The 27,840-nt window shown below is 38.1% G+C and overlaps 2 protein-coding genes across 2 annotated transcripts; both read right to left on the bottom strand.

Annotated features, from left to right (window-relative positions):
• Positions 1-9,758: 9,758 nt before the first annotated feature.
• Positions 9,759-10,656, bottom strand: LOC110914006. The gene is made up of 2 exons (XM_022158817.1): positions 9,828-10,656; positions 9,759-9,778 (listed from the first exon to the last, which is right to left on the bottom strand). Exons 1-2 carry the CDS (start codon positions 10,654-10,656, stop codon positions 9,759-9,761), a joined length of 849 nt encoding a protein of 282 aa, XP_022014509.1.
• Positions 10,657-11,909: 1,253 nt separating this feature from the next.
• Positions 11,910-12,620, bottom strand: LOC110914007 (heterogeneous nuclear ribonucleoprotein U-like protein 1). Its single transcript, XM_022158818.1, has one exon. The coding sequence runs from the start codon at positions 12,618-12,620 to the stop codon at positions 11,910-11,912; it is 711 nt and encodes a 236-aa protein (XP_022014510.1).
• Between the last annotated feature and the right edge of the window lie 15,220 nt (positions 12,621-27,840).

Genomic DNA, 27,840 nt, shown 5'->3' on the forward strand with positions numbered 1-27,840 from the left:
AGGTAAATGAACAACTCAAATTGGTAGAAAGGCCCCTGCAAATTGAAGACAGGAAGATTAAGAATCTTAAGCACAAGAGATTAGTTCTGGTCAAAGTAAAGTGGCACTCCAAAAGAGGACCGGAATATACATGGGAGCTTGAATTAGAAACACAAAGGAAATATCCACACCTGTTCCAGTAGACCTCGAGGACGAGCTCTAAAACAAGGTGGGGAGGATATAACAACCCTAAACCGACACCCTCGTAATATTTTCCGACACCCTAAAAATATTTAAAATATCCTAATATTTCCCTAAAAACACCCCATACGTGAAAACGGACCCCGAATACCTTAAATATTATTAAAAATAATTAAAAATCAATTTTTAGGGTTTGTCACGGGCCGCGTAGACCCTTTAGGGATCTTACGCGGGCCGCTAGAGATCGAAAGTGTGGCAAAACCCGGTGCTGACACGTGTCTGACTCGTGTTGAACCTAGTAGGTGACCCGGATCACTTACGTCGTTGACCATCTTTGACGCAGGCCACGTAGTCCCTTGGCTACTCTTACGCGGGCCGCGAGAAGGTCCAGATCAGGCCCTATATAAAGGAGGCCTCGGATCTTCAGTTGACTCGCTCATTTATTTTCTTTCTAATCAAATTCTAAAGTAGTAGAAGCTATACTCGGGTCTAATACCCCCTAAATAATGAGGTTCTGCTCCGTTGTAAGTATCATAACCCCTAGAGACATATTAGATACACTGCCCGATTGATCTAGGGTTCCGTAACGGCTGTCGTGGTTCTGCCTGACGTAGTCGTTGGAATGCCGTCTCGGGGAGGGTATTACTAATGTTAAAATGGGTTATTATACTAACACGTGTGCATTTGTGTAAATTATAGATTATTCCCAGGAAGTCCTTACTGAAAACCTAAGACAACAATCTGAGTAATCTCCTTTTTGCAAATTGTTTTTACAAAACCTCACACGATTAATTATATATTAAACAGTTATTGAGTATTTGTAAGGATACAATTATCGTCGGTATGTTGGGGTTTTATATACAAAATTTGTTACTGCCTTGCGAGGAGTAACATGACCATAAGTCGGAACGACAGTATCGTGGGTAATTGATATGACTTGGAAACAAATGTAATTGCGCGACCGCCCTCAATACTGTACAATGGTTTTTATCCAAACTTGATTGAACTGGGATTCACTCACCAGTATTTCCCACTGACAAAATGTTTTTAAACGCGTTTCAGGTAACAAAATGTGAAAGCTAATTAGAAGCCAGCTGGACAGCACTGAAGGCGTGGAAAAGTGGCAATAAAGTTACTTAAAAGAAATAGATGTTTTTACTAAATAAAAATATGATTTTTTCCTATGAAAGTGTGTATACTAAAAACTTGGGTTTTATCCCATGTGTTTTATATTATGAAAGTGTGGTATTTTACACTGATAAAATATTTCCTAACTACGGTCCTGATGAAAATTCCGCTGCCAAATTAGACAAAAACAAGATACCACCAAAACTGGCCGCGGCCGCCCGTTCCCGGGTTTGTAATAGGGGGACGGGGGGGGGGGGGTTGCGACACAATATCGTGAAAAGTTATATGTGCTACCTTCGTTGAGAGGAGACCTTTGCATTTTAGGTTTGTTTCTTATTTTGATTACCTGTAGTTTAATTTGATTATGAAGAAACAAGTGTTGAAAATGTTGATAGTTTTTATTGACAGTGACATTTTAGAATATGGAAAGATGCATATTGAGATTATTAAATTAAATAAGCATACATAGAAAAATAAAAATTTACTGAAATATTCATAACTATTACACGCTAGAGTTAACACTTGCTAGGATTTTGTAGACTCTGGCCTTTCTCCATGTGATTTCATGCTCTCTTTTGTTTTTTCAGATCAGTTAGCATGTTGCAGATTTTCTGATCCTGTTTTAGTAGTTGTGTCAGAAACTCTTCTGCATTCTTCTGGTAATCTGATGGAGGAGAGTGGAGGACTTCATCGAGCAATGCTATGCTATTCCAGGTTTTGTTGTAATTAGTGTCATTGATTATGTCGACTTTCCTGTTTAGTTTTTCGTCTGTTCTTTTTTCTTTGAGTGACCACATCAAGAATTGTGTTTTAACATCGCTGGTGTCTGACCAGTGGAAGAAGCTGAAGTTTGCCATGTAGATTTTTGTTGGATTTTCTGATTTGGAACAATTTTTTACAGACAGTGATTTAAGACAATTTGTTAATGTTTTGAATCAAAAGTAATCATCGTTCTTTTATAGAGTTTAAAACGCGTCTATGTTGTAAATGAAGAGGTTAGTTGTAATTATGATAATCTGCTTTTTTCTTTGAAGTTCTAAAATTTGTCCCTTAGGTTCTTGATATTTAATTTTATAGTTTTCCCATAAAAGTTGGGGTTTGAAAAGGTTTTTGCATTAAAAGACTGTTGTTTTGAAATATACATTAATATGTTTATATTAAATCTACACGTTTTGATTGATTAGATTATTAAATGTACAATGAGTTTAAGTGTGATTTCTTTCACTGTTAGATATTTCAGTATATAAACTCATTGCCACTTCACCTGTTTTTCATCACGTTTTCCTATGAAGATATCATACTTTCAGGAAAGTCGAGTAATATAGTTTATTGAAATGGCGTCATACACTTCTGCAACATCAGATGATTTAAAGCAGCGTTTTATCAGGCAAATTGAGGAACAGGTGTATGAGGATAGGGCTACTCTTCGAGAGCTGAAGAGATGTTTTGATGGACTGCAAGTTGGCCTGTTCATGAGAGAGCAGGTTTCCAGAAATCTGATGCGGATGCCTTCAACTTCCGTTCGTGAGCTTTCTGTTGTTAGTAATTGTCACACCTCGATATTTCCACGTAATACCGGTGGGCCCGGCGGGGAGTATCGTGACGTAGTTGATATCATCATTGTCAATATACACAATAATATAGCACAGCGGAAGGCTGGGTAAATAAACTATTACAACCATATTGTCTGAGTGTTCGAGTACATGAATAATACAGACTGGAATGTAATAAGATCCACAGGCGAATCATAATGTACAACGAAACAAAAACTACAGACTTCAGGTATCTTATGGATTTGCAAGATCCTCTATGACACCCTATAGCTCCAGCCTATTTCGAGAAGTACCTATCAATCAACCTTTAGGAAAATACACCAGTTTACGCTGGTAAATACAATTTAACTGACTCATTTTGAAAACATTTATGAAAATTGATTTGAGTGCACGAGGCACAAATCATTTATAACTTGGGACAAATTTTAATAAAATCTTCTATACAGTCTTACATGTTTGTCATACATGTGGGGCCGGTTTGGAGGCCGGACATGATTAACTGACTCACCACTTATAAAACCCACAAAGGAGTTATCCCCAACTTGTGGGTAGTTTAATAATTAGCATTAGAATCTGTCAGGTGCATGCCTGCACCCCGTGCATAGGCTGTGGCCATTAATAACTTAAATGAGCCGAGGATATCCAGGACATGGTCGTTAACCCCCAAATGTTTATGTTATCAAACAATACAGATTAAAACGGGTCATACGGATTTATTAAAACACAATCCGACTAAATAATCCCATACCCGACCAAGCGGTAATATTATAATACCGTATCCCAAGCCTGTATAGGGAAAATAAGTTAAAAGTATTTACCTGATGCAAGTAGTAAAATCCTAAAGCTTTTCAAAGGCACCTTCTACCGGAAGCTATTTAATCTGTATAAGAGGTTTATTAACCTATTAGGATGCTAACGGGTCTTTAATTAAGTCAAGGACTTAGACTGGCTAGCTAGAAGGAAACCTTACGGTTCTAAACGCTAGATTAAGCGGAGATCGGAATAGAATGTGGTTTAGACCCGACAAGCTTGGATACTTGTATAATAGGGGTAAACTAAACACATTCTGGAAAATGAGAACTTAATGATATGGTTAAGCCCGTTTCGGCTATTTTACGCAAACTAGTCACGTAAACCGATCCGAACGCATAACCGCGTAACGGTTAACCAAATAAATTATATACAGGTCTTAATCATTATTATGCTCAAGATATGTTAATATACCAGTAATATATTAGCATATATGCCCAAAAAGTAATTTAAACCAAAATAAGTCCCATAAGGGCATTTTGGTAATTTTAATGCTCATAAAAGGGTTTAATTATCAAACTGAGTTTCAGGTCTGATCTAATCAGGAAGAATATATATTTTTATAAGTTATAACAGTAAGGTACTTTATATAAATGAAATTTATCTTATATAACCGAACTATGCACCGTAGGGGCATTTTGGTAATTTTACATAGGCTTTAAAGATTAAAATACACTTCTGAGTTTAAAACTTTGGCTTACTGTATAATTATATAATTTAGCTTAAAACATCAGTGGGTAATAAGTTTTGTATGCCAAAAAATAGTTTTGACCCATACTAGGTGTTAAAAATGCTTAAAAGTCGGTTTAAAGGGATATTCGGGTTAAAATAGGAAATCCGAGTTTTTGATCAGTTTATAAGGTTCAAAATATTCTATTTATCATATAGAATCAGTAGCAAAAGGTTTGGCATTGAAAAGTTATGTAAAACTCATTTTATGCATGAAAAGGTAAAACCGACAATTACAGAAATCAAGCTATAATCCTATGTTATGCCCAGCCTAAAAATAAATAAAAATCTTCAAAAATCCCAAAATATTATTTTACATCAGTAGGTAAAAAGTTTGGTGTCAAAAATCGGGTTTAGATATGCTTTATGCTAATTACGCCTTTTAATTAATAAAAAGCTCCTTAATTACGCTATTGAGCATAACTCCTATTCTAGACCTCAAACTGATGTCAAATTTTCGGTACATGTTTAAATATCAGTAGCAAAGGTGTTAGTCTATTCACATTGCTAAAAATCTCAGTTGTATGACAAAAGGGCGTTTAAGGCATTGTTAAGCATAATTACGATCAAGTGCATATAATTCAAACCACAAGGCATCATGCAATATAACTTCAGAGGGTTATACTACTGAATAATGTGGTTCTAATGGAAGCTTAAAACATGGAAGAATTAAGCTTAAACGGGTCAGAACTGAAAGTCAAAGCAAAAGTCAAGCTTTTGCGATCTTCGGTTATAAACTGACCTTAGACTATTAATTGCGGGGTTAGAACAGATAAAAAATGTTTTAATATCAATTACCAAGTTTGGTTTATTGATTTTAATCATTTTTGACCATTCTGTCCAGTTTAACTTTTTGTCAAACTATTTTGACCCGACAATTGACAAGTCAAACAAGAAAATTAGGGGATACCCTTTTAAGGGTTAATCACTATACTAATGTGGTCTTATAACCACTTTCAATTTGATCAGTGGTTAAACCAAATGTAATTAAAACGAAAGTCAAATTAAATTTACGATATGTTTGACTATTGAGTAATTAAGCTAATTATAAGGACTAAACAGGTAATTAGGTGCTTACTACAGGTCCAAGCTGTCTTTTCTACACTTCTAAGTCTTCTCCAAGTCCTTGCAATGCTCCAGAAGTTGGTTTGAAGATGTTTGCAAATGAAGTGCATATGAACTTAAGACTAGTGCCTCTTATATAGTAACTCCCAAGTGTTTGGATCATCTCCAGCTGTTATGTGAGGCCCTAGGATCACCCCAGGTGTCCTAGTGGTTTAATGTTACCGTCCAATAGTCCCTTGTTTCGAAATAAGTCAGTTAAAGTCGGTTAAACATCTGAAACATACATCTGTCCATAATTCTGCCCAGCGATGAGCTTACGGACCGTAAGCTAAAAGTCTTGCGGACCGTATCCGGATATTACGGACCGTAAGTCACAAAGCATGCGGTCCGTAACCGAACCTGATTTGCATCGCCCAGTTTCCTCCTTGCGGACCATAAGCCTAGGGCCATACGGTCCGTAACCGTTGACCAGAGGACAAAAATTTTAAAACTTTCATACACTTTTCCATGCATTTCCAATGTCTTAATCTTGAACAATCATTTCATGTATCAGTCCAAATGGTCAGTTCTGAATACTCAAATAACCATGCCATGCAATGTGTCTCCTTGGAGTTTATAGGAGTTGGCCTTATATGAAGATTTGTCGGTATTGCACATGAACTTCAAATTCTTGAATTGAAGTATGAACTATCACTAATATCCGAGGTTTATAATTTCTCTAATAACCATTTATCAATGTGTATAATATAATTTATAAAGCTTTTGGGGAATGTTTAAAAAGGTCACTCAGAGGTAAACTTAACATGTTGACACATTTAATTCCCGTAGCCTTATCATCTTTCATATATATACACAGATGGCTTCTTATTAATCTTTCGATTAAGAATATATTATCCACGTAGTGTCAATCAGAGGCTCAAGTTTGGCATGTTGACATTTTGAGTCCTTCACGAAATTTCCACATGTTTAAAGTTCAGGACACGTGTCTATATATAATTTGGACACGTTTTTACGTGGTGTCACATCCTCACCCCCTTAAAAGAAATCTCGACCCCGAGATTTACTGGAATAAGTGAGGGTACTTCTGCCTTATAGTGGACTCAACTTCCCATGTATACTCGGGACCTCTGCGAGCATCCCATTTGACCTTTATTATAGGTACATGCTTTCTTCGGAGCCTTTTAACTTGTCGATCCTCGATCAATATAGGTCTTTCAACGAATCTCAAGCTTTCATCAATTTGAACATCTTTATGGGACATAGCTAGCGATTCATCGGCTAGACATTTCTTGAGATTACAAATGTGGAACACATTGTGAATTCCACATAGCTCCTCAGGCAAGTTTAGCTTATAAGCTACACTACCGACACATTCAACTATCTCGAAGGGTCCAATATACCTAGGGCTCAACTTGCCCTTTTTACCAAAACGCATCACACCTTTCCAGGGTGACACCTTTAATAGAACCTTATCGCCTACCTCGAACTTTAGAGGTTTTCGCCTTTTATCGGCATAACTGTTCTGCCTATCCCTGGCAGCTTTCAGGCGATCACGAATCTGAACAATCTTGTCCGTTGTTTCAAGGACTATATCAGGTCCTGATAATTGAGCTTCTCATACTTCTGCCCAACAGACAGGCGTTCTGCACTTCCTACCATATAATGCCTCAAAAGGCGCAACCTGAATACTTGTATGGTAGCTATTGTTATAGGAGAACTCGATCAATGGCAGGTGGTCATCCCAACTAACACCTAAATCAATAACACATGCTCGAAGCATGTCTTCCAAGGTCTGAATTGTACGCTCACTCTGTCCATCGGTCTGAGGATGGTAAGCAGTATTAAAATTCAAACGTGTGCCCAAAGATTGTTGGAAACTTTTCCAAAAGTGTGAGGTATATCTAGTATCTCTATCAGAGATAATAGCCACCGGTACTCCATGAAGAGCCACAATCTTATCAACGTACAACTGGGCTAAATTGTCGGAGCTATGAGTCTCCTTAATGGGTAAGAAATGTGCTGACTTTGTCAGTCTATCAACAATAACCCATATGGTGTCATTTCCGTGTTTTGTTTTAGGTAACTTGGTTATGAAATCCATGGTTACCATCTCCCACTTGCACTTAGGGAGTTCTGGTTGTTGAAGTAGGCCTGATGGCTTTTGATGTTCAACTTTAATCTGAGCACATGTCAGGCACTTAGCTACATGTGTGGCAATAGATTTCTTCAAACCTATCCACCAATAATTAGCCTTCAAATCTTGATACATTTTGTCACCTCCAGGGTGAACTGAGTACTTGGAGTTGTGGGCTTCCTGGAGGATCACATCTCGAAGTCCTCCTTGAATAGGAACCCAAATTCTTCCATTCATTCTGAGGATTCCATCCCTCCCAGGTGCTAACTGTTCAACAGTTACACCTAACTTCTCTTTGGGAAAGTTAACTTCCAAAATAGCATCTTTCTGAGCAGCTAGTAGTCTTTCATTCAGACTATTCTTCAACTCAATGCTCTTGGCATTAATCCTAATTGGTTTAACTCTTTCCTTTCGACTTAGAGCATCAGCGACCACGTTCGCTTTACCTGGATGGTAGCGAATCTCGCAATCATAGTCATTCAGAGTTTCCATCCAACGACGTTGTCTCATATTGAGCCCTTTCTGATTGAACAAATGTTGGAGACTTTTGTGATCCGAGTAGATTACACATTTTGTTCCATACAAATAATGTCTCCATAACTTTAGTGCGAACACAACGGCACCCAATTCCAAATCATGGGCGGTGTAATTCTTTTCATGCACCTTTAGCTATCGCGATGCATAGGCAATTACATTGCCTCGTTGCAGAAGTACACACCCTATGCCGGTGTGTGAAGCATCGCAGTATACAACAAACTCTTCAATTCCTTCTGGTAAAGATAATACCGGAGCATTACTCAATCTTTGCTTTAGAATCTCAAAAGATTCCTGCTGCTTTGGACCCCAATTAAATTTCACATTCTTACAGGTCAAAGAGGTTAATGGTGCAGCTATTCTTGAGAAGTTCTCAATGAATCTTCTATAATATCCAGCTAAACCTAGAAAGCTGCGAATTTCCGTAGGTGTCTTTGGTGCTTCCCAATTCATAACAGCTTCTACCTTGGCAGGATCTACTTGGATGCCCTGTTCACTGACAACATGTCCAACGAACTGGACTTTGCGAAGCCAAAATTCACACTTGGAGAATTTGGCATACAATTTCTCCTGTTGAAGCAGTCCTAAAATACACCAAAGGTGCTTTTCATGTTCCACTTGGCTACGAGAGTAAATAAGTATGTCGTCTATAAAGACAATGACAAACTTATCTAAATATGGTTTACAGACTCTATTCATGAGATCCATGAATGCTGCAGGCGCATTAGTGAGCCCAAAAGGCATCACTAAGAACTCGAAATGTCCATACCTCGTTCTGAATGCCGTCTTCGGAACATCTTCAGTTCGAACCTTGAGTTGATGATACCCAGATCTCAAATCAATCTTTGAGAAATAACTCGTCCCTTGGAGTTGATCGAATAAATCATCGATCCTGGGCAAAGGATAACAATTCTTGATCGTTACCTTATTCAGTTCACGGTAATCAATGCATAAGCGCATTGATCCGTCCTTTTTTTTCATGAACAGAATAGGAGCTCCCCAAGGCGAAGAGCTGGGTTAGATAAAACCTTTTTCCAGTAAATCATCTAATTGAGTTCTGAGCTCTTTCATTTCAGTAGGCGCTAGACGATATGGAGCTCGTGCGATAGGCGCAGATCCTGGAAGGATGTCTATTCTGAACTCCACTTGCCTCTCAGGAGGTAATCCAGGTAATTCGTCAGGAAAGACATCAGGATACTCAGAGATGATCGGAATGTCTTCAATTTTAGGCTTCGGATCAATCACAGTCACTTGTGCTATGTAGATGACACATCCACTCTTTAAACACTGCGATACCTTGAGAATAGACACATTGCTGGGCAACCCATATTGTGTATCTCCCTGAATAGTGACTGATTCACCAGAGGGGGTTTCGATATTGACAAGCTTTTTATCACAAGCAATTTGGGCTTGGTTATGCGACAACCAATCCATGCCTAAAACTATATCAAAACCAGCCAATTTCATTGGCAAGAGGGATAGCGGGATAGAATGATTCCCAATGGATATAGAACATCCATCAAGAAGAGTTGAAGCTGTTTCTAAGGTACCATCGGCAAGCTCTACCTCATATTTTATGTCTAGAGTCTTAATAGGCAAATTCAATAACTTATAGAACTTATGGTCTACAAAAGACTTATCAGCACTGGAATCAAATAAGACTCTAGCATAGTTATTATTGATGAGGAAGATACTTGTTATGACGTTCTCGTCATTCACTGCTTCCCTCACTTGCATCTGGAACACTCTGGCATTGTTCTTCTTTGCCTCTTCAGGCTTCTTTGCATTCCTGGGGCAATTGGTTTTGATGTGCCGCTTCTCATTGCAACCATAGCAGGTTGCATCCTTGATATTCCGGCACTCAACAGACTTGTGCCCCTTCTTTTTACAGATCCCACATGGTTTGGCCTGTGGGTCCCGGTTGCACTTTCCAAAGTGCCTCTTATGACATGTCTTGCACCTGGGCTTATCATTTGACTGCCCCTTTTTGGAACCAGAGTTCCCCTTGCCCTTTTTGTTTGATTGAGGAGACTGGTCATCCTCTCTTTTCCTTTTTCCCTCTTCAGTAGTCTTCTTCGCCCGACTTCTCACAACATCCAAAGTGAGGGACAATGATAAATCCACAGCGGATCTATAGGTGGATGGCTTAGAGGCCTTAATCTTCCCCTTTACTTCAGGGGCCAGACCACCGATGAAACGCGCAATGCGTTTGGGCTCAGGAGTGACTAGATATGGTACAAGCCTTGACATGGAATTGAAACTAGTCACATAGGATCTACAATCTAGATCCTTCATCACTAAGGTGAGGAAATCAGTCTCTATCCTCTCTACCTCATGCTGAGGACAGTAAATGTCCTTCACCAGATCAACAAACTTCTCCCACGAGAGATTGTACAAGTGAACCTTCCTAGTGGACTGCACTAGCGCTTTCCACCACGTGAGGGCATCGCCCTTAAAAGATTGGGATACAAACATAACCACATCCTCCTTCGCGCATCCGCTAATGTCTATCACCGTCTCCATCTCGTCTAACCATTTCATACAATCTATCGCCCCCTTTTCTTCTATAAAGTCCCTTGGCTTACAGGAGACAAAGTACTTGTAGGTACAACCTTTGGTGTGCCTAGGGGTCGGCTCGAGGACTAGCTGCCTCTTGGGTTCACTTCCCTGGTTAGATGAGTGCTGAGACTCACTTTTCTTATGAGTGTGTGGTTGAGAATGGGTTTTTGAATGAGTTTGAGACTGAACAACACTCGGCTCTTTAAACTTAGCATCTACCGCCTGAGAAACTACCGCGGTGATCAGTGCTTGCAGCTCGGCACCCGTGATATTAATCCTGGTGTTGCCCTCTGCAGGATGACTGTTTGCTCATCCGAACCAGCTATTTCTGAATACTATATCAACAATAATGATATTTAAATTACACATATATATATTGATTCATCGCATTGATGATCAGATGGCCTTGGTATTTATTAAACCATTTAGACCAATTTAAGTTATCAATAGAATATAATATTCTTTATATTTATTAGACAGGGGAAAATAAAATTCACAACTGTCGATGTCGTGTAAGACTTTTAACATTAGGTTTGTCTCGAAGGACATCTAAATAGCTTAGGAAGCTTGTCACAGGGACGATTAGAATATAATCAATGATCTCTTGGATCAATGATCTTTTAAGGGTCGAACGAAGTTCATTGCCTTTTCGACAAGAAGTTTATGAATGAAACTTTCGTTGTCATTATTATACCTTTGCTTTTAAGCCTACATCTCTAATGGATGTCTTGGTGTACTCATCATATTGATGTTTATTAGCCATGATTCGCATTGATCATTTAGGATATATATAAGTGACTTGGAAAATCCAAGTACATTTTGGAAGCTTGTGTGGTTTCACGTACCGCACAACTAGGAATGCTAACATATTTTCAGATGTTAACAGAGATTTTATTGTCTTAAAAAGGTTGTACCATCATAGCCAGTTAATACTTTGGCTAGGTTATACCTCTAAGAACTTCCTTGGCAGATTAATTATAAATTGAAAGGATAGAACATGATGTAATAAAATACATATCTAAAAACCAAAGATAAAACTTCATTAATCATGAAAACAAGTACGAGTGCCCTGAATCGGGACTTAGAAAAGACAAACTGCCCGCGCAGGGGCTTACAGAAAGGAAAATAAGTCCACGCATGGACCTTGATACTGAAATTAAACAAAAGTCCTCACGAGGACATGATTACAAATAACACAAGAAAAATTTAACAATATCCTACTTCTTCTTTCCTTTGATAAGGTTTGCAAGGCCCTTCATGAAGCTATTATGCTTCTCCTTGTTCTTTTTAGCTTTCTGTTCAACCCTATCTAACCTCTCCAGGATTTCCTGAGTTTGCTGTTGCTGCTGCTGCTGGGGAGGAGGAGGAGGTTGCTGGTTCGGAGGATATTGATAATCCTGTACCGAGTATCCAGTTGGATAAACTGGAGGGTAAGAAGAAGGGTAAAGATGATGGTATTGAGCAGCGGTGAGGTAGGGATCCTGGTTCCCATAGTCTGATGGATATCCCGATGTGTTTTCAAAAAGATTATACCCAGAAGAACTTGGGTAAGTCGGGATAGGGTTGTCAAAACCTATGGGCGGCTGAGGTGGTGCATATGAAGCTGGCGGAGGATCAATCTCCGGTGACGCGTTCGAGGGCCCACCCATTTGGGGGTCCTCTGGAATAGGAGGGTAGGAACTCGAACCCCAAGGAGAACTAAAATGAGGTCCTCCTCGCACTGACATGCGTGCATTCCTCCGTTGCCTTGGAGGCTCGGGAGGTGGCTGTGGTGGCTGCTGAGGTGGCTCCTCAACAGGAAGTGGTGGTGGTGAAACTGCCTGAAGCTGGGGCTCATCCAAGGGAGGTTGGGCTGGAGAGTTATGGTATGATGGGGGTAAAGAACCAATCATATGTGGCCATTTTCTCTTGAAACAAGTCGGGCCCATGGTAAGGTGATCCCTGAAATGGAGATCCACTTGATATGCCTATTGGGTGGCCCGGCGTTCCGGTCTGCATCTCCGGATCCGGATCATTGTCCATTTCCATCTCCTAAGAAAAATGGTCATCAGGGCCCAAAGGGTTGTAGCCAAGAAAATCATTAACATAATCGTTCGGGTTAAACTGCCCCGGGGAGTAGAGGGAATCAGAATGGTGAAACGAATGGGAATGCAATGAGTGGTGTGATTGGTGAGACTCGTGAGAATGATGAGATTGCTGAGAGTGGTGATAGTGTTGGGGCTCATCTGGGATAAGTGGCCCGAAAGATGGGTGAAAGGAAGGTGAAGAGCTTAGCAAGACAGAATGTCTTGCCGGCTCGAAGGAATGACCCCACAGATCGTGCGAGTCAGAACTAGATGGATACGCAGACGGAGTGCGTCCGTGCGATGGTCCCCCTCGCATGGGACCTTTTCCTCTTCCTCTAACTCTGGGAGGCATTTTGATGAATTTCCTGTTAAAACAAGAAAACAAAATAAAATATAAACAACAAAGGAAAGTTAAAGATAAATCCTAGGTTATTTGCCTAGACTCGAGAGTCTAAGGAATGTGCTTATTGTGTCATTGAGATTAAACACACAAGGCTAGTGTTTAATTCACTCAATGTTGGCTCTGATACCAACCTGTCACACCCCGATATTTCCACGTAATACCGGTGGGCCCGACGGAGAGTATCGTGACGTAGTTGATATCATCATTGTCAACATACACAATAATATAGCACAATGGAAGGCTGGGTAAATAAACTATTACAACCATATTGTCTGAGTGTTCGAGTACATGAATAATATAGACTGGAATGTAATAAGATCCACAGGCGGATCATAATGTACAACGAAACAAAAACTACAGACTTCAGGTATCTTATGGATTTGCAAGATCCTCTATGACACCCTATAGCTCCAACCTATTTCGAGAAGTACCTGTCAATCAACCTTTAGGAAAATACGTCAGTTTACACTGGTAAATACAATTTAACTGACTCATTTTGAAAACATTTATGAAAATTGATTTGAGTGCACGAGGCACAAATCATTTACAACTTGGGACAAATTTTAATAAAATCTTGTATACAGTCTTACATGTTTGTCATACATGTGGAGCCGGTTTGGAGGCCGGACATGATTAACTGACTCACCACTTATAAAACCCACAAAGGAGTTATCCCAAACTTGTGGGTAATTTAATATTTAGCATTAGCATCTGTCAGGTGCATGCCTGCACCCCGTGCATAGGCTGTGGCCATTAATAACTTAAATGAGCCGAGGATATCCAGGACACGGTCGTTAACCCCCAAATGTTTATGTTATCAAACAATACGGATTAAAACGGGTCATGCGGATTTATTCACAATCCGACTAAATAATCCCATACCCGACCAAGCGGTATTATTATAATACCGTATCCCAAGCCCGTATAGGGAAAATAAGTTAAAAGTATTTACCTGATGCAAGTAGTAAAATCCTAAAGCTTTTCGAAGGCACCTTCTACCGAAAGCTATTTAATCTGTATAAGAGGTTTATTAACCTATTAGGATGCTAACGGGTCTTTAATTAAGTCAAGGACTTAGGCCGGCTAGCTAGAAGGAAACCTTACGGTTCTAAATGCTAGATTAAGCGGAGACCGGAATAGAATGTGGTTTAGACCTGACAAGCTTGGATACTTGTATAATAGGGGTAAACTAAACACATTCTGGAAAATGAGAACTTAATGATAAGGTTAAGCCCGTTTCGGCTATTTTACGCAAACTAGTCACGTAAACCGATCCGAATGCATAAACGTGTAACGGTTAACCAAATAAATTACATATAGGTGTTAATCATTATTATGCTCAAGATATGTTAATATATCAGTAATATATTAACATATATGCCCAAAAAGTAATTTAAACCAAAATAAGTCCCATAACGGCATTTTAGTAATTTTAATGCTCATAAAAGGGTTTAATTATTAAACTGAGTTTCAGGTTTGATCTAATCAGTAAGAATATATATTTTTATAAGTTATAACAGTAAGGTACTTTATATAAATGAATTTTATCTTTTATAACCGAACTATGCACCGTAGGGGCATTTTGGTACTTTTACATAGGTTTTAAAGATTAAAATACATTTCTGAGTTTAAAACTTTGGCTTACTGTATAATTATATAATTTAGCTTAAAACATCAGTGGGTAATAAGTTTTGTATGCCAAAAAATAGTTTTGACCCATACTAGGTGTTAAAAATGCTTAAAAGTCGGTTTAAAGGGATATTCGGGTTAAAATAGGAAATTTGAGTTTTTGATCAGTTTATAAGGTTCAAAATATTCTATTTATCATATAGAATCAGTAGCAAAAGGTTTGGCATTGAAAAGTTATGTAAAACTCATTTTATGCATGAAAAGGTAAAACCGACAATTACCGAAATCAAGCTATAATCCTATGTTATGCCCAGCCTTAAAATAAATAAAAATCTTCAAAATCCCAAAATATTATTTTACATCAGTAGGTAAAAAGTTTGGTGTCAAAAATCAGGTTTAGATAGGCTTTATGCTAATTACGCCTTTTAATTAATAAAAAGCTCCTTAATTACGCTATTGAGCATAACTCCTATTCTAGACCTCAAACTGATGTCAAATTTTTGGGACATGTTCAAATATCAGTAGCAAAGGTGTTAGTCTATTCACATTGCTAAAAATCTCAGTTGTATGACAAAAGGGCGTTTAAGGCATTGTTAAGCATAATTACGATTAAGTGCATATAATTCAAACCTCAAGGCATCATGCAATATAACTTCAGAGGGTTATACTACTGAATAATGTGGTTCTAATGGAAGCTTAAAACATGGAAGAATTAAGCTTAAACAAGCCAGAACTGAAAGTCAAAGCAAAAGTCAAGCTTTTGCGACCTTCGGTTATAAACTGACCTTAGACTATTAATTGCCGGGTTAGAACAGATAAAACATGTTTTAATATCAATTACCAAGTCATTAGAATGTTAAAATATAATTTAGAACCTTTGGTTTATTGATTTTAATCATTTTTGACCATTCTGTCCAGTTTGACTTTTTGTCAAACTACTTTAACCCGACAATTGACAAGTCAAACGAGAAAATTAGGGGATACCCTTTTAAGGGTTAATCACCTATATTAATGTGGTCTTATAACCACTTTCAATTTGATCAGTGGTTAAACCAAATGTAACTAAAACGAAAGTCAAACTAAATTTACGATATGTTTGACTATAGAGTAATTAAGCTAATTATAAGGACCAAACAGGTAATTAAGAGCTTACTACAGGTCCAAGCTGTCTTTTCTACACTTCTAAGTCTTCTCCAAGTCCTTGCAATGCTCCAGAAGTTGGTTTGAAGATGTTTGCAAATGAAGTGCATATGAACTTAAGACTAGTGCCTCTTATATAGTAACTCCCAAGTGTTTGGATCATCTCCAGCTGTTATGGGAGGCCCTAGGATCACCCCAGGTGTCCTAGTGGTTTAATATTACCGTCCAATAGTCCCTTGTTTCGAAACAAGTCAGTTAAAGTCGGTTAAACAGCTGAAACATACATCTATCTATAATTCTGCCCAGCGACGAGCTTACGGACCGTAAGCTAAATGTCCTGCGGACCGTATCCAGATCTTACGGATCGTAAGTCACAAAGCATGCGGTCCGTAACCGAACCTGATTTGCATCGCCTAGTTACCTCCTTGCGGACCGTAAGCCTAGGGCCATACGGTCCGTAACCGTTGACCAGAGGACAAAAATTTTTAAACTTTCATACACTTTTCCATGCATTTCCAATGTCCGAATCTTGAACAATAATTTCATGTATCAGTCCAAACGGTCAGTTCTGAATATTCAAATAACCATGCCATGCAATGTGTCTCCTTGGAGTTTATAGGAGTTGGCCTTATATGAAGATTTGTCGGTATTGCACATGAACTTCAAATTCTTGAATTGAAGTATGAACTATCACTAATAGCCGAGGTTTATAATTTCTCTAATAACCATTTAACAATGTGTATAATATAATTTATAAAGCTTTTGGGGAATGTTTAAAAAGGTCACTCAGAGGTAAACTTAACATGTTGACACGTTTAATTCCCGTAGCCTTATCATCTTTCATATATATACACAGACGGCTTCTTATATTCAATTAATCTTTCGATTAAGAATATATTATCCACGTAGTGTCAATCAGAGGCTCAAGTTTGAAATTCAGGACACGCGTCTATATATAATTTGGACACGTTTTTACGTGGTGTCACAGTAATATAGAGTGCGGTGATAGAGACGTGGACTTCATGGCGATGCTGAAGGACATACATCAAGAGGTTCAGCAATCGATGGAGTTAAAGCTAAAATTTCTTAATTCTTGTTGTTATTGTTAGATTTGAAAGTTTAGTTGTTCAGTAGTTATGTAATTATTGGTCTTTTAATGTCATGAATAAATGAATAAATTTTAATCTTATGAATCTATGTTGTTGCATTTTACTTTTACTCATTTAGTGTTTGAGTTTGATTTAGATTGTGTTGATGTTGAATTGTGTGTGAACATATGTTTGGTAAGTCAACAGAGGTTTAATAGGATCAAGGGTTGGTTTAATGGTGAACAGATGAGTGCAAAGATAAAACAAGGTATAAAATTTGATCATTGATAGCAGTTTTTTGAAGAATTTGCTCCTGCAAATTACAGAGAGTCAATATTTGGAGTTGTAAAAGGTCTGTTGTAGTTAAAGTCTGGTAAAAGAGAACATCTGCTCATGATGAAAGATTAAAGAAGGAAAGGTCTGTATGGGAGACCAAATGTTAAAGAACAGCAGATGATATTCAAAATATGTTGAGCCAACAAAAGGTTTTTATAGTAACAGTGGTTAGGTTAATAGCAGATGTTGGGAGTTTGTTAGTCCATTAGATTAGATGTTTCACAGTATGTGTAATTGTAATTGTAGACCTTTGTATAAGCATGCTGCTGTTATCAAATATTCGAACATTCTTATGAAACAACTGTGTATCCTAACTGTCACACCCCAACCGATGGCGGAAACATCGAGGCGTGGCACTGAGCGAAACAGATTGTCCAGAAGTTTCCATAACAATTATCATTACCAATTAATTTAAAGTAACATGTCCCATACTATGTCTTAAAAGGCAAACAAATTATTACAGACAAATCTAAGCAAATTGTTCTGTTTCGACAACTTAGGTTTCATTAGTACAGACAACTATTTGTTGGTAACTAAGACTTTTTCCTAGCCTTGATTTCCAAGCAAATAGACACCTTAAGCACCTGTCACATATGTTAAAATAAAAGTCAATACACATAGTGTAAAGGCGAGCATACAAGTTTGATAATAATAGCATATAGAGTTCGAAGTAGTTTACGCATAACCAGCACGTACACTGAGTAAAATGAAGCATGTTAGTTATCGACATGAACCTATCGATACCAATGATTGCGGGTTGACTGCCCAAGGCAGTTCGCAATACATGATCACCACAGTAATCCATGCAAGTAATTGTCCTTAACAACCCCCGTGTGAATGGGTGCTGAGTCCAAACTATAGTACTATCGTTGCTAAGGCAGGTAGACAGCATTCCATGTGTAAACATAACAAACAAGCATTCATTAAGTCACGTATAACATGCGGTAACGGTTAGTGTTAAAAGTATTACGTAGTGTGTTCGATGTGATTTCGAATAAGTAACGTATGTAACACCCAAAAGTGCGAAAGCAAAAAGGGATCGAGTATACTCACAGCGGTTGATGGATTGAAGGGAGCGATTGGGGATTTGGTTAGCCTGAATAGTTCGATAGCATAAAGATAAGTGGCGCGTAAGACGAAAACAAGTGTTGGTTGGTCGAAGGGCAGTTCGATCGGATGGTAGTCCGATCGGACAGTCGGTCGCTCGGATGGCAATTCGTTCAGACAGCGGTCCGGTCGGACAGTAGTCCGGTCGGATGTCTGTTCGAGTGGATTGTTTCTTCCTTTGAGAAGAATGTGTTTGTGTATGATGGCTTGACTTTTGAAGTTTTTGTTGTAGCATTTGAAAACATTGAAGTACCTCTACCTTTCAGGTCGGTTGATCGGACGGTCGTCCGATCGGACGGCAATCCGATAGGTTGACACTTCAGTGAGAACAAGTTAACGGCAGGTTATTACTCGATCAGACCGCAGTTCGATTGGGTGACATTCCTAGTGCATTGAACATGTTGAAAATTGTTTAAGTGTTAAAGTCCAAATGTTTCATGATGCGAATGTCAGTTCGGTCGGATGGTATTCTGATCGGACAGTGATTCGTTCAACACTTAGACTCCAAATCTTGGTAGAATTGGTTAAGTGTGGGACCCGTAGTGTAAGCCGTTCGGACGGCCGATCGCTCGGATGGCTGTCCGTTTGGACAGTAGTCCGGTCGGACAACACTCCGTCCTGTTCCATTAGTCTTACACTTGGCCGTTATGATTGTTTGCCATTTTATTGAGATGTTTTTTATAACGTGTTAAGCAACAGAAACCTCGTCATTACTTGGTATTCCTGATCGGACAGGAACAACCCAAATCCGGTCAGTTAACTGTTCAAGACGGTGTTCCATGTTTAACCCGTAATCGGTAACCCTCGTTGATAGGATCCAGATCTTGGGCCAACACCACACAAGAATGAGTAGGAAGTCGGTACAAGCTCCGATTATATCGGTTTGAGTGCATTGAGTGTAAAAGAGTTGAAAGAAAGTTGGAAAACCTTCTCTCAATCCTTTTCACCGTGAATATTTTTAGATCTATGAAAGATCTTTGTTTGTTTATGTAAGGACTCTCAAAATTGTCCCAAAATAACCCATCAGTGAAAACCTGAACCCCTAAAACCATATTGTGCATGAAAAATCAATAAATTGTGAAACATGGGTTTCAGGCGGGCCGCGTAAGGGTTAGCTTAACCTTACGCGGGCCACGTCAATGTGAGGTTTAACCGGATAAGCATCCGGGCCACGTGTCGCACGTGTGGCAAGTCTACTGATGACAACGTAGCCCTAATCTAAGAATAGATGGCCCTCGCGGGCCGCGTAAATGTTATGCATTGGTTTACGCGGGCCGCGTAAAACCCATATTTTTGCTATAAATAGCCTGGACATCGAGCTTTCATTTTGTGTTGAAACTAACTTTCAAAAACGAAAGTATACTGTCCAAAAGTCGAATTCACTCTCAAAATTAGCGAGGCGCTGCTACGATACCGGGTATTAACTTGATCGCTGCTACGATTCAATGTCCGATCGATTGAAACTATCCGATGAATGTTTAAGTGCTGCTCAAATTAGGGTTTATACTTTGTCATTCGTCGTAAATTCGATGGATGTTTAAGTATTGCACTTTGTCATTCGTCATGAGGGTTTAATCTCGTGAGTTATCGTAAATGTTGTATTAGTTACTGACCTAGTTCGTGTGCATTGTTATTTAAATTAGGTTATCAGGCTAATCAGTAGGCTAAACTCTGCCCACATAAATCTGCAATGTGAGTCATTCTCTTTTTACCAAATTTGCTTTCAAAATCATGTTGTTTTCAAAGTTATAATTACAAGGATTAAGTCTATGTAATCTTCAATTACAGCCGGTATGTGGGGTTTTGTATACATTACTTGATAACCGTCACCATTGGACAACGGGTTAGCCAAGGGGTGATATGACCATAGTCACAGACACCATTAGACAACGAGATAGCCAATAGGTGGTCAAGTGATAAATACCGTTGGGTAGATGGTTGATATATATAAACATTGTAATCGCTCTTAATACTGTAAATTATAACAACGCGTCGTTTTAGACAAAAAGAATGATTCACCAGTATTTCCCCGCTGACAAAACCTTTTTCAAACATGTTTCAGGTGATCTGTTGTGATCCAGGAAAAGTGCCTTGAAGCACTACAAGTTTAAGGAAGTGGCTCAATATAAATAAAGAAACATGTTTTGTAAACTAAGGATTTCCCAGTGAAATCACTTTATTGTAAATTACGGGGTTTATCCCGAATTATGAAATAAAATAAACGGGCATTTCAAGTTTTAAAGATCCTGTTAAAATCTTCCGCTGTCGCATCAATTAAATACCATGGGTTCCTGTCCCGCGGCTCCTGACCGGGTCAACCCGGGGCTGGGGCCGTGACAGTTTATGTGGAAATCGGTTAGATTCAAGTTGTTCTTGAAGGATTGAAGCCAAAACACGAAGTTCTCAAGAACACCATGATGACGTCATCCTAGAACACCTCAAATCTAGTGATTTCATGGTCAAAAGTTAAGATTCAAAAGGTAGAAAGCTGTAGGAGTGTGTGTAGATCAAGAAAGTACAAGATTTAGGACGAGATCTTACCGGAATCGAGAGAAATCGAGGAAAAAGTGAGGAGCATGAGCTGTTCAGTCAGAGAGTTTCCAAAAGTGGAAAGAATGAGAGTAACAGGTGGTATTTATAGAGTTCCAAAAGTGGAAAGGGCTGGCCGGTCGGATGGCATCTCGCCGGAGTGTCAGCCCGGTCGGATGACGCCTCGAACAGATGGCAGCCTGGTCGGATAGCAATCCGGCCGGTTGGCACCTGGTTCGAGTGCTTGACGTGACGAGTTCCGCTATTTCGATTTCGATTGCGAGTGTTGCAATGCGATAGAGTTTCTTAGTCAAATTACTTTTAATCCCAACTACTCATATCTTGCGCTATCTCTTCTCCACTAATTATCATACTATATCTACATACAAGCATCCTTATTTCGTATTCATTTAGCGTTTACGATTGAGTTCGATTGTGATTCGATTGATTACCACACATAACATAAATAAACATGCACACATAACACATAAGGCACACACACGTATAACAATCACCAAATGCGTAATTTGATTTGCGAGCGCGATGTCGATTAGATTAGTTCGATTAGCGTTTAGATAACTTTATCGCATTGTTACTTCCTATTGTTTACAGTCGTGAGGCGATTTGTAGCCATAAATATACATTGATTGCTGCGATTCTTAACAATTACTCCACATAATACAACTAACGCAAAACATAAATTAGACTAACTATAAGTCAAAGAAGTCAAAACAGGGATTGAGCAAGGAGAGACAGATTGCAATTAGCAATCTTTTCTTCCTTTGACTTCAATCTTGACTTTGACTTTGACTTCCGAAACACGGGGGTGTTACACTAACGACTGTTGATTTACCACTGCTGAATAAATGAATAAATTTTAATACTATTAATCTTTGTTGTCGCATCTTCATTTTAATTATTTCAGTCATTCCTAGGTATTATTATTAAATTTTGAATAACATCTAAGGATTGCAGACTGCTATTGATGTTGATGTGTAATTGTCTCTGGGTTTGATTTAGATTATGTTGATGTTGAATTGTGTCTGAACAGATGTTTGTTAGTCAACATAGGTTTAAAAGGATTAAAGGTTCATTTAAGGTTGAATAGATGATTGTAAAGACAAAATAAACTAGAATATTGGTTCATCAATAACAGTTTTTTGGAAGAATTTGCGGTAAGACCAAATTACAAAGAGTCAATATTTGCTGTTGTAAAAGGTTTGTTGTAGCTAAAGTCTGAAAAAAGAGAGCATCTGCTGATGAATAAATGTTTGAAGATGCAAAGGTCTGCTTTGGGCCAATAGATGTTAACGAACAACCGATAATATTCAATCTTAAAATGCTCAACAAAGGTTTTGATACTAACAGTGGTTAGGCTAATAGCAGATGTTAGACTAACGACTGTTGAGTTACAACTGTTTTTGAAACCTCTGCTTGCCTAAAAATACATCCACCGCTGAAAGGTACCGTCTGTTGTCATAACTTCTGTTTATCCTAATGACTGTTGATTTACTACATTGTTGATTGTCATCCGTTATCACAAGAGAGGTTCTGACGTGGACAGATGTTAGCTAAAAATAAAACCACTGCTGAAAGTTATCATCTGTTCTCATAACTTCTGTATATCTAATGACTGTTTGACTCACACTGTTCCCAACTTCTGTAGTCGGCCAACAGAGGTTTCCAAACAACTGTCATCGGTTGTCACAAGAGAGGTTCTGACGTGGACAGATCTTAGCCATCAGATATTTGTAACTACTACCACGTCAGCCTTTACTTTTTCTCTCTATATAAACGTTGTTTCATCCCTAAATCGAGCTTCTACAACCGCCGTCTCGAATTCAAAATTCTAAAAAAAGCAGTTTCCAACATGTTAAAAACTCTCCAACTTAAACCCTGTTTCATCCCCAAATCACCTTCTTCTCTGATCATGTCTCTGAACATCAAAAACCCTCACAACTACCTCCCCATCTTCAAGAAAACCAGCAAAAATACCAGCTTTCACTCAATAATTGACCTTTTAACGTCATCAAAATACAAATCAATCCTTACTGCTGATGCTCTGGTTCATACAGAAACACTCCGACAATTTTGGTTTAATGCTGAAATAGAGTCTGAAGATAATAATCCAGTTGCCATCACATCTAAGGTTGGGAAAAGTGTGGTACGAATTTCTCCATCTACAATTTCCATTACATTCGATTTGGACGACTTGGGAGGTAAGACCAACTTTGAAAAACCTGAACTTCATACAGAGTTCATTAAAAGAGGGTACGATGCACAATTAAAGGAAGTTACTATGTACAAATCAAACTTCCCTCCGCCAATGAAATTTTTGTTTCATACTCTTTTAACTTGTCTCTCAGCCAAGACCACTGCATTTAATGAGATACCTTTAAACATTCAGTATTTGGGTTATGCTATTTTAACAAAATCTTATTACAATTTATCACAAGCACTGTTTTCTGATTTGTTGACTAATGTGAAAAATGTGAAAAAAATTAAAAAACGGTGTTTGTAATAATGTTTTTCTGTTGTATCCAAGACTTCTAAGCTACTACCTACGAAAATAAGTGTCACAAACAGATTTTGAACAAGGTGTAGCTTTTCAAATAAATAGTCTTACAAGTAAAACTTTTACCAGACTTATGGATAAAGAGTCAAAAGTTTCAAAAACAGAAACAAAGGGGGATGAGCCTGTTTTGGATGCGTCAACATATGTTGCTCAAACCTCTGTTGTTGAGCCAACTGCTCTTGGTGATCATGACACCACAACCGGTGTTGTGAAACACACACCAGCAAAACGCAAAAAGAAACCTGCCACATCCAAAAAGCCCACTAAAACCAAACAAAATAAAAAGGTTCCTCTGGAAGATGAGATCCCAGAGGTTAATCCAGTGACAACACAAATGTCACTTGAAACCACTGCTGCTACTTCCTCACAGTTGTTGGAAAGATCTCAACCCATCCAAACTGCTCATGTATCCTCACAAAAGGATCATGTTGTAAGCACAGGGACACCACAACATGAAGTAGACCTTTTATATGAAAGTATGTTTAAAGCCCCTCTCCCAGGGCAATCTCGTTTCTACACCACAACCCTCTTCTCAAGTTTCATTAACAATATTACCTCTGTTTGAAGCAATTGAAATTCAGAAACAAAACAGTTCCTCTCATCCATACATTACTGAGAGTAGAGCCCAACAAATGACTGTGTCTGAACCAATTCAATCTGCTATCCAACAAACAGTTGAGGAGGTTATCTCCATTGAGTTTTACGAAACTCTTGGTGGTAGTTCAAGTGGAGCAGCCACTACAACTGTTGAACCCATTGGTGATCAGTTGGACAGTGGTTACATCATTAAGACTCCCTTAAAGGTAACCACTAATGAGGTTACAACTGTAATGTCTGCTTCAGTGGGAAGTTCCCAGAACCAAGCTCAGAGGAATTTGGCTGAAAGTAACTACGATTTCAGTTTGGAATTTATCAGAAATTTGGTTGATGCTAGGTATAAAGACACACAAGCAAACGTTATGAGCAGAAAGGGAACATCTGTTGAAACTTATTGGCTCCACCCCTACATCAATCTTTGAGAAAGATGATGATGATGATGATGATGATGATGCCAAAAAGGGGGAGAAAGATTCACTGAGAAAGTTGCTACCAGATTCAAAAGCTAATCCTACAGAAATTGTATCCTATGCTAAACCTAAATCCAAACCTTCTCCAAAAAAACCACCACAAAAGAAGGAGAAATAGCTTCAACACCATCATCACCCATTCTGTCAATAGATGCCGATATAACAAAAGTATCAGCAGATTTTAGCCAAACAGCTGCTGAGACACCAGTTGTTTCAACAGAAGTTTGTCAAACATCTGCCATGATCATTTTCACTACACCAACCACCTCTAAGTCACAAAGATTTCCCATACATTCATCTTCACTACCAAAACGTTCTCCTTCACCAGAAATTATGTCCACACATAAGAGAAAAACTCAGATTGTGTTAGAAGATGATGAGGAGATTAAATCAGCAATCCCTGTATCATCTGCCTCCATTCAAAACAGTCCATGCTCATCATTTCCACCCAGAGAACCTATTTCATTTCTTCCAATTGCTACACTACCATCAGTCATCCCTCTGGAAGCTCAGTATCCTCTAGAGTTAGTCATTGTTAAAGGTGAAATTGAATCATTTTTCACAATAGAGGATCCATCTTAAAGATCCTTTCCATCTCTTTATGGCTATAAAAAGTCTCAAAACTTAGATGAGTATCTGAAATTAAAAGTATCACAGGCTGAGGTTATAGCAAGAGAGAATAGCATAGGGATGGATGACAGAGAATACCAGAGGTTCTTATCATTTCAGCTTAGCAAAGTCATCAAACTTGAAGACTATGCTAGGGACCTAAGTAAATCCATGTCTGAGAGGCCAGTAATTCCTGAACTTCAGATACAACAGAGGGAGTTGGACACATTATGAAGTACAAACCATATAATGTAACCGAAGATCAATTCAAAAACTGGTCAGCAGATACTCTTAGAGAAGAGATCGACAGAATCACAAAAATGCACAATGATCCTCTGGTAAAGCCAACTCCACCTAATTGGAAGAAAGTCAAAACAGTGGATTCAGATGACGCATTGAAGTTTAAAAGAATGAGAGCAGAGCTTGTGGCTGCTGGTTATGGTCCAGCTAGATCCATTGCCAAATGGTCTAAACTGAAGATAGTTGAGACCTACAAAAAGCTGGAAGAACTTAGAGCTGAAGATCCAAATGTTCTTCAAAACTCAGTCTATCCTACAACTGCTGCTCTGTCTCTAAAGATTCATACTCTGAAAAACCTTCTCTCATCATCTGCTTTATCTGAATCCATTGCAAATTTAGTTAGCAGGCGACAATCACCAAACTCATCTTCAATAATTCTTTTCCCAAGAAAACTAACTGATCCAAAAATAGTAAATTGGAAGTCATGCTCAAAAACCCAAGTATTGACTTTGATCAGATCAGATGGTAGTGTTGAAGAGATTAAAATGGATAGTGTATATAATCTGAATGCATACGATCTCCATGATTTGTTGGACCTTCAACTTGAAAGCAATGATGAAGAAGACATGTTCTCCCTGGACTTTGAACTACAATTCAAAGAACAAATCAGGGAGATGTTGATGAGAAATAAAAATCAGTAATAAAGAAGGGTTTTGGTATCATCTGTTGTATAGGGAGATTGTTGGATCAGCAGTTGTGACATTGTCTGCAATAGCATATTTAACCAAATCACAACATGTAGCAAATGACATGTTGCTCCGTAACAAATTCTTGATTGAGGTTTGATGAAAGTTGTTTAGGCAGGTGATCGTATGTTCTTAGTTAATGTTTGTTAAAACTTAAGTTGTATCCGAATTTTATTAAGTTTGTTAGACATATTTTATATGTACTTATGTTTATAACAGTTTACATTATCAATGGGTGGATACTCTCTTTTTTGAATAAAAGAATGGAAATAATCATATGTAACTGATATATTAACCGATGATCTATGTTTATAGTTGTCTTTTAGCTATAATAGATAACACGTTTTGGTACAATATCTATATACCTATCTATATGTTCTATTAATATGTGTTATGCATGGTTTTCTAAGAAACCACCTGGGTCTTACCGCTAGTATATTTATAAAGTAAATGTTGTTATATATGTGAACTATTAAAAAAATAACTAAAAATGTATTATGTTATAGAATAATATATCTGTATGTATGTAATGGGCCAAGCAAAAGAAATGTACCTTGTTAATTACTACAGGTATAAAATCTAATTGGGACCGGAATTAGGATCACATGTACAGCATACTCATTAGTTGAAAGTTGACTTTTAACTACTTGTGAACCCCACCCCACCTAGTTCCCAGTGTTTGCAATCTATCTGTTTTTATTTTATTAATTAATGTCTCAATAAAAACCACATTAAGGATTGATAAATGATAATCATACACATATTCTTATTGAGAAGAAAATACATACTACAAAATTTCTTATTTTGCCCGGATTTATTGTAGGGTACCAACATAAATTTTGATGAAGTATATAACACATGTTTGATAGTGTATATAATACAAATTTACCATATTGTGTATTTTCATACAAAGTTTTTCAAAAAACTTGATTTTTCATTCTTAACCAAAAGGTTTTCATCTTTTACATTCTTTGTTTTTTTTTACTTTTAATTCAAATCTTTTAACTCCAACATTTTTTTTATTTTTAACTTTGGTTTCTTATACTTTTCATCTAAAGCAAGTTTTTTCGTTTTATGTTTCATTTTAGAGTAAACTGTAATTTTACCCTCTGGAGATATAGCCCATTGGCACTCTTACCCCCTAACACGAAATTTTTGCTGTTTAACCCCCCAACAAATGCGAAACGCTGCAATCTTGGACCTTCTTAACGGTCAACGGTTGTTTGACTGTTATAGGTAAGGGTATTTTTGTAATCTTTCATATTTATTATTATTATTATTATTATTATTATTATTATTATTATTATTATTATTATTATTATTACTATTATTATTATTATTATTATTATTATTAATTAACCATCTAGAACACAACCCCATCACAATCATCAATGTTACAGCCCACTGCCGGTGAATCCCTACCATTCCGACGACAATAGCCATATCGGCGATGAAATCAGTACGCCCCCACAACTTTTTCTACCCTCTGAACCCCTCTCAATCTCGCAACCAAACCCTTCCCTCTTCACCCTCTGTTCATCTCCGACCAACGTGAATGGTGACGGCTAGAGTTCTGCCACACCATGCGGGTGGTGAAAGGTGATGGTTTCGCG

This window comes from Helianthus annuus, chromosome 15 (genome assembly GCF_002127325.2).
Source record: "Helianthus annuus cultivar XRQ/B chromosome 15, HanXRQr2.0-SUNRISE, whole genome shotgun sequence".
Classification (NCBI taxonomy): Eukaryota; Viridiplantae; Streptophyta; class Magnoliopsida; order Asterales; family Asteraceae; genus Helianthus; species Helianthus annuus.

What these genes read in the sequence shown, in the direction of transcription:
- LOC110914006 (XM_022158817.1), bottom strand. Translation starts at nt 10,656, where the DNA reads ATGGAGACGGTGATAGACATTAGCGGATGCGCGAAGGAGGATGTGGTT. An exon ending in TGACGAGAACGTCATAACAA is followed by an intron (nt 9,779 to 9,827) that starts GTATCTTCCTCA and finishes ATTTGATTCCAG; the next exon opens with TGCTGATAAGTCTTTTGTAG.
- LOC110914007 (XM_022158818.1), bottom strand. Translation starts at nt 12,620, where the DNA reads ATGGGCCCGACTTGTTTCAAGAGAAAATGGCCACATATGATTGGTTCT.